We start from the raw sequence: 15,265 nt of genomic DNA on the forward strand, positions 1-15,265 counted from the left end.
GAATTCACGTTATAATAATATCAATGTACGTGTGCATCTATTATCATAGAATTATTGAACAATACAACATAGGAGGCCATTTGGTACATCATTCTGTGCCTGCACTTTGATAAAGCTAACCAGCTCCCTCACTTTGTTTTCCCTTTTGCAAGTTGCTGTTGTTTCTTTGCCACCCACCCTTTCAGGCAACACATCCCAGATCATAAAAACTCCACATGTTTAAGAAAAATATTCTGTTATGTTGCCTTTGGTACTTTTTACCACTCACCTTAATTCTGTGGTATCCCCCTGTTCCCTTTGCTACTGCAAACAGTTTTTTCTTATTTACTCTACTGTAACCCTCAACAATTTTGAATAGCTGTATCAAATCTCTCTACTAAGGAGAACACTCTAATCTTCTATGTCTCTTCATATAATTGAAATCCCTCATTCCTGGTACCAAGATAGTAAATCTGTTCTGCTTCTCTTAGGCTGGATATCCTTCCTAAAGTGTAGTTCCCATATTGTACACAGCATTCCAGCTCAGGATAAGCTAGTATTTTATAAAGATGTAGCATAACTCCTTACTTTATGTATCATTATATTTTAATAGAGCCAAGTTGAGAATGCTGTTTTTTTTAACAGCATTCTCAACTTGTCCTGTCACCTTCAAAGATTTGTATACACTTCACCCTTGGGTCTCTCTGTTCCGGCACCCCTTTTAAAATTGCATTGTTTATTTTGTATTACCTCCCCTCATTCTTCCTGCCAGAATGTGTTGTTTCACATTTCTTTGTGTTAAATTTCATCTGCCAAGGCTCTGCCTATTTCATCAGACTGTTTCATATCCTCCTGAAGTCTATTACTATAAACCTTAGCTCACCTGCCATATCAATATCTTAATCCTTTATAAGATTTTTGAAAAACTTGGTAAGTGACGTTTTATCTTAAGGTTCTTTATATTTGCTGAAATGAGACTGTCATTCATTGTGCCTGCCTCCCTATCTGCGATTTGATTGAAAACTTCCAAAAGTCTGCAACAGCCAAAAAAAGTGAAATCTGTGATACTATTTTAAAAAGTAGCCATCAAATACATAGGTATAATAACTCTGGCTTTTTTTTCTGTTTCAGGGAAGGCAAGCAAATGTGACTTTGTTGTAAATTAATGTGGCTGCCAACCCGTTATTATTTTGCTTGATGTTTTCAAAATGGCTGTCTTAAACTTGGATAGAAGTGCCATATATAGAACCATAGAAAAGTTACAGCACAGGGAGAGGCCATTTGGCCTATCTTATCCAGGCCAGCCCAAGGACACCCAGGTGCTATTTCTAATCCCACCTTACTGGACCCAGCCCACAGCCCTGTAGTGTACAGATCCAGGTACTTTTTTAAGAGAACTTAGGGTCTCTGTCTCTGTCTCCACCACCAACTCAGACAGCGAATTCCAGACACTCATTTACTCTCTGTGTAAAAAGGTTATTGCTCGTGTCCTCTCTACACTGACTGCCACTTAATTTGAATCTTTGTCTCCTGGTTCTAGAATTCTCCACCAAGTGAAACAATTTTATCCTGTGCGTTCTATCTTTTGCTCATAATTCTTCTATCAAGTCACTCCCTCAGCCTTCTTTGGTCCAAGGAGAATAGCCCCAACCTATCCGACCTCTTCTCATAGCTACACATTTGTTTTTGCATTTTTAATTATTGGATTTGGAAGGGCAGGCATTAGACCATAAGGATTTTAAGGAACAGGGATGAGGCCCACAGAATCAACAAGCCCATCCAATTTTGATCCATTTCAGCCCCTTTCTATCAACGTTTTCATCATATACTTCGTTCCTTTTGTACTTAGATTTTCTCTAAATAACCCCATACACAACACCTGTCACAGCTACTATGTCACTTAATTCAATCTGCTAATGTAACTCACCATTTTAAAAGCTTTTTCTTTATTGCAGCCAGATACTGGGCTGGAATTTATGCAGATTTGTCCATAAGCATCCTTGGATCTTTTCTTGATAGCAATCTTATATCTATTGAACTCAATACATGTTCCTTATGGTCCTTTGTTCATATGCTAATTAATTAAATCTATTCGCATTGCCTTGCGCTTATTTGCCTAAAACGCCTAAATCCTTTAGAAGCTGGTCGCATAGCATCCTATTATTTTCTGTTGTTTTCAAAATAGCTGTTTTAAACTTAGATAGAAGTGCCATATATAGAACTATAGAAAAGTTACAGCACAGAGAGAGACCATTTGGCCTGTCTTGTCTAGGCCAGCCCACGGATACCCAGGTGCTATTTCTAATCCCACCTTCCTGGACCCAGCCCACAGCCCTATAGTTTATAGTGCTTAAGGTGCAGGTCCAGGTACTTTTTAAGAGAACTTAGGGCCTCTGTCTCTAAGTTCTTAATTAAGCATCAGGAGTAAACTTGGACAGTTTGTGAAGGATGCCACATCCAAATCATCAATAGGGTACCAAAGCAGTAACATTTCTTTCTTTTCAGCCCTATGTTTGATTGTTATATCAAACATTCTGTTGCTTGCAATTCCATTTCTGAAGACCATATTCTTAAAAGTTATTTTTACAGCTGCACGGCTTCAAAAGGTGTGGGAGAAGCACAAAAAAAAGTGCACCTTCAGCCCATGAAATTTCCATCCATTTTTATTAGCAGAAAATAATGGGCTAGCAATGTTGAGATTTACATTATTTTCTCTAAGCCTGCACTGAAGAGCAACAGCAGTGATATTTTTAACCTCATAATATCCATAGTTTTAGGGAAAACCTTTTGCAAATTCCAGCACCAACTGAAAGTCACCCAGGTCAGCATTCATCGCTACCCGCAATCCTGGCATAGTTCAGGTGCAAAATTCAGAGACTGATGATTTTATTCTGGAAAAATGCACAGCTGTGACTTAAGTTTCTCTCCCAAAAGACACGACAAGGAACCCACTGCGATTGTAATTCTCTGTCCAGTGGACTGTGTGACATGTTTTAATTTAGCTGGTTCTGTTTGTTATTGACTATTTAGTTGAATGAACTGAAAATGTTCTCACTTTAGTAGAGCAAACTTTTTTTGCAGCCATTTAATGCTACAAGAATAAATGCTGCTAACATAGAAAATCGAGTGAAGGAGCTCAATAAAACAGCAGATAACACAGAAAAGGCCAAGCAAGGTTTCTGGGAAGAATTTGAGGTAAGTAGGATTATGTATGCATATGTTTTAATACATAGAACACCACAAGCTGACAAAAGAACATATTGTGAAGATGCCGGCGTTGGGCTGGGGTGGGCACACTAAGAGGCCTCCAACACCAGTCCAACAAGTTTATTTGGAATTGTGAGCTTTCAGAGTGCTGCTCCTTCCTCAGGTGAGTGGAGAGGTAGGTTCACAAACACAGCTCATGATTCCAAATAAACCTGTTGGACTTTAACCTGGTGTTGTGAGACTTCTTACTAAGAATGTAAGAAATAGGAGCTGGCTAAATAGTTTGATCCTTGGAGCTTGCTCTGGCATTCAGTAAGATTGTGACTGACCTGCCTAGATTGTTCCTTTCTTTGTATCCCTTAATACTCTTAGTACCCAAAATTCCAATGACCTTTATCTTGAATATTCTCAAAGGTTGAACGTTCACAGCTTTCTGGGGTACCACAAGTCTCTTAGCTCCCCGTTTGACCTGTCCACCCCATTATACAAGAACTATATTTTTAGATAGTTGCAATTTTATCTCACTTTCTAAACTTTGTTTAGTCCCATGTCTCATTTTAATCCCTTTTGATGTTTCTTTAGTCTAGATTGCAAAAGATTGACATCTGTACCCCAGAGACTGGATGTTATTACTAAAACCAGTTCCCTTAACCCAACCTCAATGTCATAGATCCTGAATAAGTTATGTTTAAAATTTTAGCAATGTATACAGGTTGATGTACCTTGACTTGAACTGCTGTAGTGACAAATATAAAAATCAGCCATTTTGCTAAACTTGCCTTTGCCCCTCAATTAGATTTCTCACAAAGAATTGCATTGCAGTATCTTTTTTGACAACTGTGACATCATTTTTAATAATGCTATATTGTAGTACCTGGGTTTTTGTGCATACATTAGGAGCAAGAGGGTATCGAGAAAGAGTAGGCCCACTCAAGGACAAGGGAGGAAAGTTACACGTGGGGAACCACAGGAAGTGGGTGAAATGCTAATAGAACATAGAACATTACAGCGCAGTCCAGGCCCTACGGCCCTCGATGTTGCACCAACCTGTGAAACCAATCTAAAGCCCATCTAACCTACACTATTCCAATATCATCCATATGTTTATCCAATGACCATTTAAATGCCCTTAATGTCGCAGGCAGGGCATTCCATGCCCTTACTACGCTCTGAGTAAAGAACTTACCTCTGACATCCATCCTATAATTATCACCCCTCAATTTAAAGCTATGTCCCCTCGTGTTAGCCATCTCCATCTGAGGAAAAAGGCTCTCACTGTCCACTCTATCTAATCCTCTGATCATCTTATATCCTTACATTTAGTCACCTCTTAACCTTCTTCTCTCTAATGAAAACAGCCTCAAATCTCTCAGCCTTTCCTCATAAGACCTTCCCACCATACCAGGCAACATCCTGGTAAACCTCCTCTATGAGTACTTTGCATCAGTATTCACCAAGTAGAAGGACATGATGGATGTTGAAGTCAGGGATAGGTATGTGAACGTTCTTGAGAACATCAATATATCAAAGGAGGAAGTGTTGAGTATCCTAAATTGAATTAAGGCAGACTAGTTCCTGGGGCTGGATGAGATCTATCCCAGTTTACTGCGGGAGGCGAGGGGAGAAATAGCTGGGGCTGTAACAGATATCTTCAGATCCTCTGACCACAGGTTGGGTTCCGGAGGACTGGAGTATAGCCAGTTTCGTTCCTTTGTTTAAGGAAGAAAACGGGTACGATCCAGCAAATTATTGACCAGTGAGCCTGTCATCAGTGGTGGGAAGCTTTCGGAGAAGATACCGAGGGACAGGATATATGCACATTTGGAGGAAAACGGATTAACTAGTGACAGGCAGCATTGTTTTGTATGGGGAAGGTCATGTCGCACCAACGTCATTGAGTTTTTTGACAAAGATGAGGAAAGGGCGGTGGATGTAGTTTATATAAAGTAGGACTTTATTTAGTAAGGCAGTTGACAAGGTTCCACATGGCAGACTGGTACAAAAACTAAAATCACATGGGATTCGGGTTGGGCTGGCTCAAGACAGAGTAGCAGTGGAAGGGTGTTTTTCAGAATGGAGATCTGTCACTAGTGCTGTTCTACAGGGATCAATGCTGGGACTTCTGTTGTTTGTAGTATATATGAATGATTGGGAGAAAAATATGGTTTGTCTGATTCGTAAGTTTGCGGAAAACATGAAGACTGGCGAACTCCTTGTATCCTCTTGACAATCTCGGCACTATCAGCAACTCACTGATAGTGCTGAGATTATCAGGAGGATACAAGGCACAGAAATGACAGATGGAGTTTAATCCAGATAAATGCAAGGTGATGCATTTAGGTATGAATTATACTGTAAATGCCAGAACCCTTAGAAACATTAACATACAGAGGGATTTCTTTTTTTAGTTAGGGCGTCATGATCGGCACAGGCTTGGAGGACTGAAGGGCTTGTTCCTGTGCAGTACTTTCATTTGTTCTTTGGATTCCTTGTTGTTTTGAATTCAGGTATTGCACAAATCCTTGTCCGCAGCAATAGTTTGACCCCACCAGCAGGTCAGTGTAGGAAGGACAAAGGGGGAATGTCATTCATTTCACCATCCCACGAATCAAAAGTGAATGCTGATTTACATTATTATTTTATTGTCATTAAATATAATCTACATATAACTGAACAAAAAGTAACCAATAAATAACCAAAACAGAAAATGCTGGATAAACTCAGCAGGTCTGGCAGCGTCCATGGAGAGAGAAAATAAGAGTTGATGTTTTGAGTCCAGTGTGACTCTTCTAAAGAACTGTCGGAAGTTACATAGACTCAAAACAGTTCTCCAATCTCACCTGCACCTGCCCCGCTGCCAGTGAGAATGAGGAATTTGGCACTCAGCCAAAACTCCTTTCGCTGCAATGGCTCTGGAGAATCCCAGTCACAGACAAGGTTAGAGGTTTTCAGCAATTAACTCTGTTTCCCCAGCTCTCCACAGATGCTGCTGTGCTGAGTTATCCAGCGTATTCTGTTTTAATTTCAGATTTCCAGCATCTGCAGTATTTTGCTTTGATAAAAAGTAACCGTACTTCTATGCACTGTAATAAATATTCTCCAGATCAATTCATCCCATCAAAGGTAGGTCCAGCTAATTGGATTTAATTGTGAGAAGTTGCTGCAAGCTTATCACGTGCAATTTTTGAAATGTTCTTCCAACAGCTTCTTCAGCAGCAAGAATATAAACTTCTCTATAGCAGAAAAGAGGGACAGAGAATAGAAAACAAAAGCAAGAACAGATACAAAAATATTTTACCATGTAAGTGGACTTCACTTCTACGTTTGTGTTTGCATTGTCATTCACTCAGTGATCCATCCTTCAACTAAAGATCAATTCAAAGAGACATAGCAACAGAGAATGCTGGATAAACTCAGCAGCATCTGTGGAAAGAGAAACACAGTTAACGTTTTGAGTCCATGTGACCCTTCTACGGATCTGAAAAGTGATAGAAATGTGATGATTTTTAAAAATTCATTTGTGGGACCTGGGCATCACTGACTGGCCAGCATTTATTGCCCGTCCCCAGTTGAGAGTCAACAATATTGCTGTGGTTCTGGAAATACATGTAGGACAGACCAGTTAAGGATGGTGGATTTCCTTCCCTAAAGGACATGAGTGAACCAGGTGGGTTTTTCTGACAATGGAAATGGGTTTCATAGTCATCAGTAGATTCTTAATTCCAGGTGTTCTTTTATTGAATTCAAATTCCTCCAGCTGCTGTGGCTGGATTCATACCCAGTTCCCCACAACATTAGTTGAGTTTCTGGATTAATAGTCTAGCGATTAATATCACTAAGCTATCACTGCCTCATAAATTAGAAAGTAGAAAAGGGAAGTGAGTTGTGAGGCAGAATAGAAAGTCAGTGATAGGTCGGAGTTAAGGAGAGATTGACAAAGATGTCGTGGACATGAGACAAAGGGGCTGTCAGTGGTGCCATTAGAGACTGAAGAAAGTTAATAGTGGCAAAGATGGGATAGCAGAATGTGAGAAACACACTTAAATTTTGGAGTCCCTATCATCCTTCTACAGAAAGTGGCCATATTCATCAAACCTGCAACAGAAAGCACACTCTTTTAAATTGATGCTATGCTTCTATTCATGGGTGTCCATTGCAATTTGATCTTTTTGCAATTTTATACACATAGCAGATAAAACAGAGACAGAGTTAATGTGTCCAAATTTTATTACTGCCTGATAATACCAACTGCAGTGAAACGTTGCGGGAGCAAAGTTACAATGAACTCATCCCTGCAAGCTTGTATGAATTTAGTTGTGCCCATCTCAGAAGTTTTCCAATAGCTAACGAAGTTGTACTAATTCACTATGCAAGTTTGCCACCATAGACATATAACCTTATAAAAATACAGTGCATGTAGAGCTTCAAGGATTTTATAATAATCATCTTAATTATTACTTTCTTGCTGTAGTTGATAATACCAGAGTTACACTGAAGGAAGTGGATGAAACAATATTGGGATCAGATTATATCAATGCCAATAATATCACAGTAAGTGCCTGTCCTTTTTCGTGACTTTATTCCCCATGCCAGTTTTAATCTGATGGGCTGATAAATTTTGTGTATCATCGGGAAAGCAATATGGAATCTGGAAATTCAGTCCCATGATTATTTGACCAATTCCATTGGGCTTGTGATGTTAGAATTCAAATATATCAATATTATATTAATTAAATATCTTGATTTAAAACGAACAGAACATGACAGGTTAGAAAAATAACATCCTTACTATGGCAACTAAGGGCCAGATTTTGGCTACTGAGGCATGTAGCTTGAGTTGAAAAATTCTTCACCTCTTTAAAAATTACTCTGAAACGTGTAATTTTCACTCTTGGGGTTGGGGGTGTGGTTGTGAGTTGGGGGGAGGGAGAGGGAATACAGTAGGGTTGCTGATCACGTAACTAGATACAGGGGTAGGAAAGTGTTGACGCGGACTGGCTTAAAGGTCTGTCTCAGTTCTCTGACTCCTTGTCCCAGTTGTTTTACCAGCTGTTATGTCTTCTAGCCCCTAAGTCTCATTACCTACCCCTCATAGACCCTCATACTCTCCATGCCACCTGCAAAGTTACTCACCCAATATCTACCAATGGCAGATCGCAGAAGCCATTTGAGATGAAAAAATAAATTTCAAGCAACCTAATACAGCTCTCAGACACATTTGAGATTGGGGGAAGAAAACTACTCAATCATAGAACTAATTCAGGCTTTTAAATCTACTTAGGCAATTAATATTTTACATAAATAAGTTTCTTGTCAGACCCTATAATCATAGAAATCTAATCCTTTAAGAGTGTCTTCAAACTCTCAGAACTCAGATCCCTCCATTGAGATAATTATAACTTTTGAAACTCAGCCAAGCATTCATAATTCCATGATAATTATGATCCAGTATGAATCCTGCTTGATCGGTGAGTGATAGAGATGTGGTGAATTGAACAGTGTCTGAGGTGAATATTGCAGCCACTATGATTTGGCATTAGATGATGCATTCGCCGATCTTGACATGTTTTGAGATCATTAAACTACCCAAGTTACTTCATCCAGGTCTTCGGGCGTGACTCCTGCCCTTGTCCTCCATAGCTATTGCTCCCACTACCTTTTGGATGTTTCAAGAGCCTCCTGGTCCCCACCACCTCCACCAGAGTTTTCAGTGCAAAATCTAAAGCCTGAATTTGCTTGAATTTTCGTCCTTCAGTGTTTCCCAGGTCATATTCAATTCTCGCATGACTGCGAGCACCTGCTCCAACCACCCTTTTCAGCAGTGCTGGCAAGCTTTAAAGTCATTCTCTCCGCTCACGATATTGGACCCCCTGATGTGTCCTGGAAGTCAAAAGAACAGTTAGCATTGGCTGGACACTGGAAACATTGAAATAAGCAGGCTGAATAAAGCCGCTAAGTTGCTTGCACTGCAATGCGCTGATGCAGATGAATCACTCATCGTGATCTCCTGCCCTGTTTTCAGGGAGTATCTAATTTAGCCCTCCAGAATATTGCCCAAAGGCTGATGGTGCCCTGTCAATTACAGAGGATTGTATGGAAATGTCAGTACCATGAAATTTGAACAAATCCAAATTGTTCCCGTGGAGGATATTTGGTTATTCCTAATTAATCTCAACATGTACAACTGCAGTTAAGGTTAATTGATCCACTAGCCCTATTTTGGACATGTGCCAAAACAAGACAAACCAGTGGTGCAGCTATTTAATGTTCTAATCTCTTACTCAGGCAAATCAATGAGCAGGTAGGGCTTGTACCCAAGGATCCTGTGCCGACATGGAGCTGCTGGTAAAACTCACAACTCAGTTGTTTTAGGGACAGGAAGTTGGAGCATTATTCACATGGGGTGACTCTCCAGCACATCCTGGAGCCACTAGGAGTGGATGATTAATCTCTTCCTTTGAGAACCTTGGTGGAAAATAGGGAAGTGAGTTTGCAGTGTATATATTCCATCTATGGTTTGTGTACACCTGCAGACGTTCTTTGCCTGTTTGCAGTGGCTGGCTAGTTCTTGGAATCACACACACAAGACGTGTTTGACTCTGCAACTAAACCTTTCACTCATCCAGTTTCAGAGCTCTCAAAAGGCTGAGATGCAGAACAGTCAACATTTGAGGAAATGACTGGCATGATAGCCTTGAGTCCTCAATTATATCAGTTCAGATTGTGTTACTTATCACTGCAGCTACAGCATTTTAATATAGATATTAATCTTAATAGTAATAATCTTAGTAGTAACATGATTTTCCTTCTTCCCCATGGATTCCAGTCTAACAATAAATAAATGCTTCATGATCATTGAAATAAGTATCTATTTGAAATAAGTACTTAACAACAGGCATATTCAGGTATTTTGACACGATGTTGAATGTAGCTGATGTATCTTGGATTATTCGTACTGAGAAATACTGCAACTGAAACATTTAATGGCTTGCTGTTTGTATCCTTAATTTTATACTGATAATACGTAACTGCTAGGATATAATAGAACCTGTTATTAAACCTGGTGCTGAGCTTACAAAATGCACAGTCTTTTTGTGTGTGACAAAATGAAGCAGTATCACTTAAGCATAGCCCATTGTGATGTGATTTACTTTATTATTGGTGAAGCATGTAAACATTATAAAAGCTTATTTCTTCATGCGTTTTACTGCACACATGCTTTAATGAATTAGGTGATGGTGTAGTGTGGGGTGGACGGTTGTTGCACAGGGCATGGAAGAGTTCTGAATGTTCTTGCTGTCCATAATTTTTCTATGATGCAGCTCCATAAATAGCCAAATTCCCAATCGCAGCTGTGACACCAGCAAGGGATGGTTAAATCAATTTGATTTGAGTTATTATTATCACACATATTGGGGTACAATGAAGAGTTTTTTTTTGCGAGCTGTACAGACAAAACACACCGTTCTTTGAGTACACGGGAGAAAAAAAGGATAGGTCGCAGAATATAGCATTGCAGTTACCGATAGGGTGAGGAGGGAGATCAGCTTAATATGTGATAGGACCATTCAAAAGTCTGATGGCAGCAGGGAAGAAGCTGTTCTTAAGTGGGTTGGTACATGTTTTGAGACTTTTGTATCTTTTTCCCAATGGAAGAAAATGGAAGAGATTATGCCCAGGCTACGTGGAGTTCGATTATGCTGGTCGTTTTCTTGAGGCTGCGGGTAGTCTAGAAAGAGTCAGTGGATGGGAGCTACTTTGTGTGATGGACTGAGCTGCGTCCACAACTTTTTGTCGTTTCTTGCAGTCTTGTTTAGGGCAGGAACCATACCAAGCTGTGATACAACCGGAAAGGATGTTTTCTTTGGTGCGTGTGTAAAAATTGGTGAATTAGCTGGCATAGACCAGTATCCTACATGTCAGTACCTCCACAATTCCCATTTCAGACCAGGTATCTCAAAGGTCTGAGAAATTGTTTGACTAATTGGTCTCCATATGATCTTCTATTTTGAAATAAACAATTTTTTTTAATAAAAGAAATATCAGACTTCATATTAAACAAAATCACTGCACACAGTTTTGGTGACACAATGATTAGCACTGCTGACTCAGCGCCAGGGACCTGGCTTCGATTCCTGGCTTGGGTCCCTGTCTGTGCGGAGTCTGCACGTTTTCCCTGTGTCTGCATGTGTTTCCTCCGGGTGCTCTAGTTTCCTCCCACGGTCTGAAAGACGTGATAGTTGGGTGCATTGGCCAGGCTAAATTCTCCCTCAGTGAACAGATGCCGGAGTGTGACGACTAAGGGATTTTCACTGTAGTGTTAATGTAAGCTTACTTGTGACACTAATAAATAAACTTTAACTTTAAACGTTTAAACTTTAAAACTTTAAATTTAAAACTTTAAAAAATTTCCTGCAGAAATTTGTGCAACTTGGAGATGATGACAAAATTTTACTCACTTATTTCTAAGTATGCAATCTGATTTTATCTCCAAATGGGTAAAATGTAAAAATAATTTTATTGGAATGGAAAAGGATGATGTCAACCAATTATTATTTTCCTACTTTAAAAGGCATGACTAAATAGTAGTTCTCTCTAGTATATCTTAGTCTTGATGCTAACCAGTTATTTTTTAAATTTCATACTTTGTAACATTTGGTTTTCTTTATTCCATGTGAAACTTGAGAATGGAAAAATTGGAGATGAATGTAAAAACTACATTGCAACACAAGGCTGTCTTCAGAATACTATCAATGATTTTTGGAAAATGATTTATCAAGAAAACACGCATGTCATTGTCATGACGACCAAAGAAGTTGAAAGAGGAAGGGTGAGTGAACTCTTATTGATGGATAAAATATTTGTTATATTCGGTACAGCCAAAAATAAGTTTTATGAAAAACCTCCTTGAAAAATAGTTGGCTAAAATTTCTGTTCATTGGAATTTGTAAGATTTTGTTTAATCAAAAATTTTAGCAGGGTCAGTGGCTATACTGCAGTTTCAGAAATTTATAAAATAAATAATATAATTGCTTAGACCACACCTGAGAATAGAGTCAGGCTTGGCTGAGAGGCCTTTAAGATTCAAATATCCTCCTGACTGTCACGTAAATAGTTTTTATTTCAGTGGTCCTGCTAAAACTGCATTAAAGCAAAGTATCACTTTTGTCTCCTTCCTCTCGCCAGTAGGAAGTAGAAAGCAAAAGAAATCCAAAGTGTACATTAGATATGTATCATGATCTCAGCTGATAATACTGGTTAATTAGATCCTAAAGCAGAACCCTGGCTCAATAGATAATGTTTATTGTTTGTTTAGAAACATGATGAACTGCTGATTGGCTTTTAACAAAATAATAAAACATTTATTCAACAAGGAAAGATTAACATTACTCCTTCACTCCGATTGCACGTTACATAATTTGTAAAATACCTTACGCTCCAATGTTCTCAGTAAGTACACAGCCTTTATAAACCAATGGGCAAAATTTGGTCAGACTCACCACACCCTGAAACCAAGTGAAAGATGTTAGTTAAACAACTGTGGATTTCTCATCAAATCCCCACAGATGTTTGTCACACTGTGAGCCACTAATCTCACAGGAATTCTGAGTTGCACACGAGGGTTTCCAATCACTATCTCAAAGAAGACAGTTTGAAATCTTCTCCTGTACAGGGTTTCCTCTCAGATGCCTTCACCAAAGATCCACATCCAGAATTTCAACCTCTCCTATTGGTACTACTCCACCTTAGATTGCTACATGTGTCCAAGCTTCCACGCAATTTCTAAGGCACCCAGCCACGCCAACAGATTGCACTCTGTAATGCTTTACAGCCTGTAATGCTTTACAGGCTGCATTAAGTTGTCATCAATCTTGCGACTCCTTCAGATATCTGGCTTCTCTCCAGTGAACGTCACCAGGCTGCGCCTTGCAGCTTTGTCTTTGACTGAAAACCTCTCTCTCTACTCCTTTTTTTAACTTCAGTGAACAGTACCTTGTTTAGATTCCAGTTCTTTGTCCCATTGATTTTAGTCTTCCTGGGACTTCTCTTTTCATCTTCTGGTTTCTGGAGTGAAATGTTCTTTAAAGTTTTGTTTTAAAGTTTATTAGTCACAAGTAAGGCTTACGTTAACGCTGCATTGAAGTTACTGTGAAATTCCTCTTAGCTTCTGTGATTTGTTTTCTGTCCCTTACTCCATTGTCTTGCCCTTGCTGGCAGTTTCTCTAAGAACTGTTTTTTTTCTAAGATACCTAGATTTAACTGAACCACAAGCGCTTATGCCTTTCAGTGTGGGGCCTGGTTGCTAAGCAACAGTTTAGTATTTTTATGTCTATCATTGCTTTTACATTATAGACATTTCATTACAATGGCAAGCACAGTTTAAAGTGAAACCAAAACCCACAGACGTGCAGGCACTTTTGTTTAACGTGAGCTAATTGAAGTTTTAATCCTTTCTTAACACATCAGCACAGAAATACAAATTAAGCTTAAACTGATACCTTACTTCTAATGCCCACAGTACCAATATAAATTGTTTAAACCAGTTCTATTTCCTAAGTTATTTCTGAATATATTAAACAAAACAGCAGAAAACTGCAGGCTATTAAAATCACGCCAGCAATTATTGTCCTGTACTAATTCTTGGAAACATACAGGACAGATCATCTCACCAGGGTGGCCATCTCATTTTTGTGAAGCTGGCAGCGTGTATGCCACTACAAGTGCATTTTTTATTTCGCACTTGCTCCATGCTTCTGCGTGCGCCAGTGCATGACCACCATCAGGTGTTGTGAAAATGCCGTCAGCTACCCCCACATTTTCCTCCGACCACCAGATCCAAGACACTTCACCACTCCGGGACCCCATCACAAGAGGCCAGTGCTATCATTTTTGTGAAAATGTTTCCCATTTTCAAGGAGTTGCATCATTTTTCTGACCTGAACCTGTCTCCATTGCGTCCACTTGTGCATCAAAGCATTCTTTTTACCAAATTCTTTACAAGAACAATTATTCCCACGTATATAGCAACTTTAGTATAGCAAATCATCCCCCGGTGCTTCATAGAAGCATTATTAAACAAAATTTGAAATTTATTACCCTGAGAAGTGTTGTTACTTAAAAGAGCAAAGCAGTTTGTGTTTATCCCAAAAATATTAATATAAATAATCATAAAGAGATACTTCTGAGGAACATCCCTTGCTGTGCTTTTGTTAAATAGGCCAAATATATTTTAATGCTCCATGAGTCTGCTTTTCTGCAGAAACATTTTCTCATGTCGATGTTGAAATAAATATATGTGAATACATTTTGCAAGGAAATTCATGATCATGCAAATGAGTTGTCAGTTGTAGATTGCAAAAATCCTAGGAATCAGCCTGCACTAGACATGTGCTTCCTGTGTTTCTGTATATGGCTGGATTAAATTTTCACTCCAGCCGACTCACTCTGCTGATTCGCTTGAGCTTCCTCAGGGGTTTGAAAATTATTTCAAACATGATTGGTCTTCCCTGTGTCCAGTTTGCATAGTTTGCCCCAGAAATGCAACATCCCATTGTGGGCGGCACGGTGGCACAGTGCTTAGCACTGCTGCCTCACAGCACCAGAGACCCACGTTTGATTCTCAGCTTGGGTCACTGTCTGTGTGGAGTGTCCACTTGCTCCCCATGTCTGCCTGGGTTTCCTCCGAATATTCCACAATCCAAAGCTGTGCAGGTTAGGTTGACTGGCCATGCTAAATTGTCACTTAGAGCTCAAGTTTACTATTGAGTTGTGCCGGTTTTCTGGCTCGAAAACTTGGTAAAGTCAGGCATGAGGCAAGTAGCGCGATCTGCACCCGCCTCTGTGTCTGTTCCCCCTTTACCAAGGCCCGAAAATGGCCACGATCAGGACTGTGCCCAAAGTGGTCACAATGGCAATTTAAATGCATTTGCATGTATTTAAATTGACTAAATGAGCAGAACGTCCATCTTTACTGGCACTTCCCCCTTACACTGCATTCGCCCATCAAGAATCAGCGCAAAACAGACATGCTCCAAAAAGATCCAACTCTGGTACTCCCTCAGTGAGGGTAAGTGCCGAG

The 15,265-nt window shown here is 39.6% G+C and overlaps 1 protein-coding gene across 1 annotated transcript in view; it reads left to right on the plus strand.

Moving 5' to 3' along the window:
• ptpn11b (protein tyrosine phosphatase non-receptor type 11b) overlaps positions 1-15,265 on the plus strand; it is a 149,219-nt gene that overhangs the window by 106,564 nt on the left and 27,390 nt on the right. Inside the window, exons 6-9 of the mRNA XM_080215420.1 lie at positions 3,061-3,174; positions 6,391-6,487; positions 7,658-7,737; positions 11,873-12,016. Coding sequence (XP_080071546.1) covers positions 3,061-3,174; positions 6,391-6,487; positions 7,658-7,737; positions 11,873-12,016 — 435 coding nt within the window. The remainder of the gene's footprint in view (positions 1-3,060; positions 3,175-6,390; positions 6,488-7,657; positions 7,738-11,872; positions 12,017-15,265) is intronic.

Source organism: Carcharhinus amblyrhynchos, chromosome 30, assembly GCF_965287045.1.
Source record: "Carcharhinus amblyrhynchos chromosome 30, sCarAmb.v2.hapA, whole genome shotgun sequence".
NCBI lineage: Eukaryota > Metazoa > Chordata > Chondrichthyes > Carcharhiniformes > Carcharhinidae > Carcharhinus > Carcharhinus amblyrhynchos.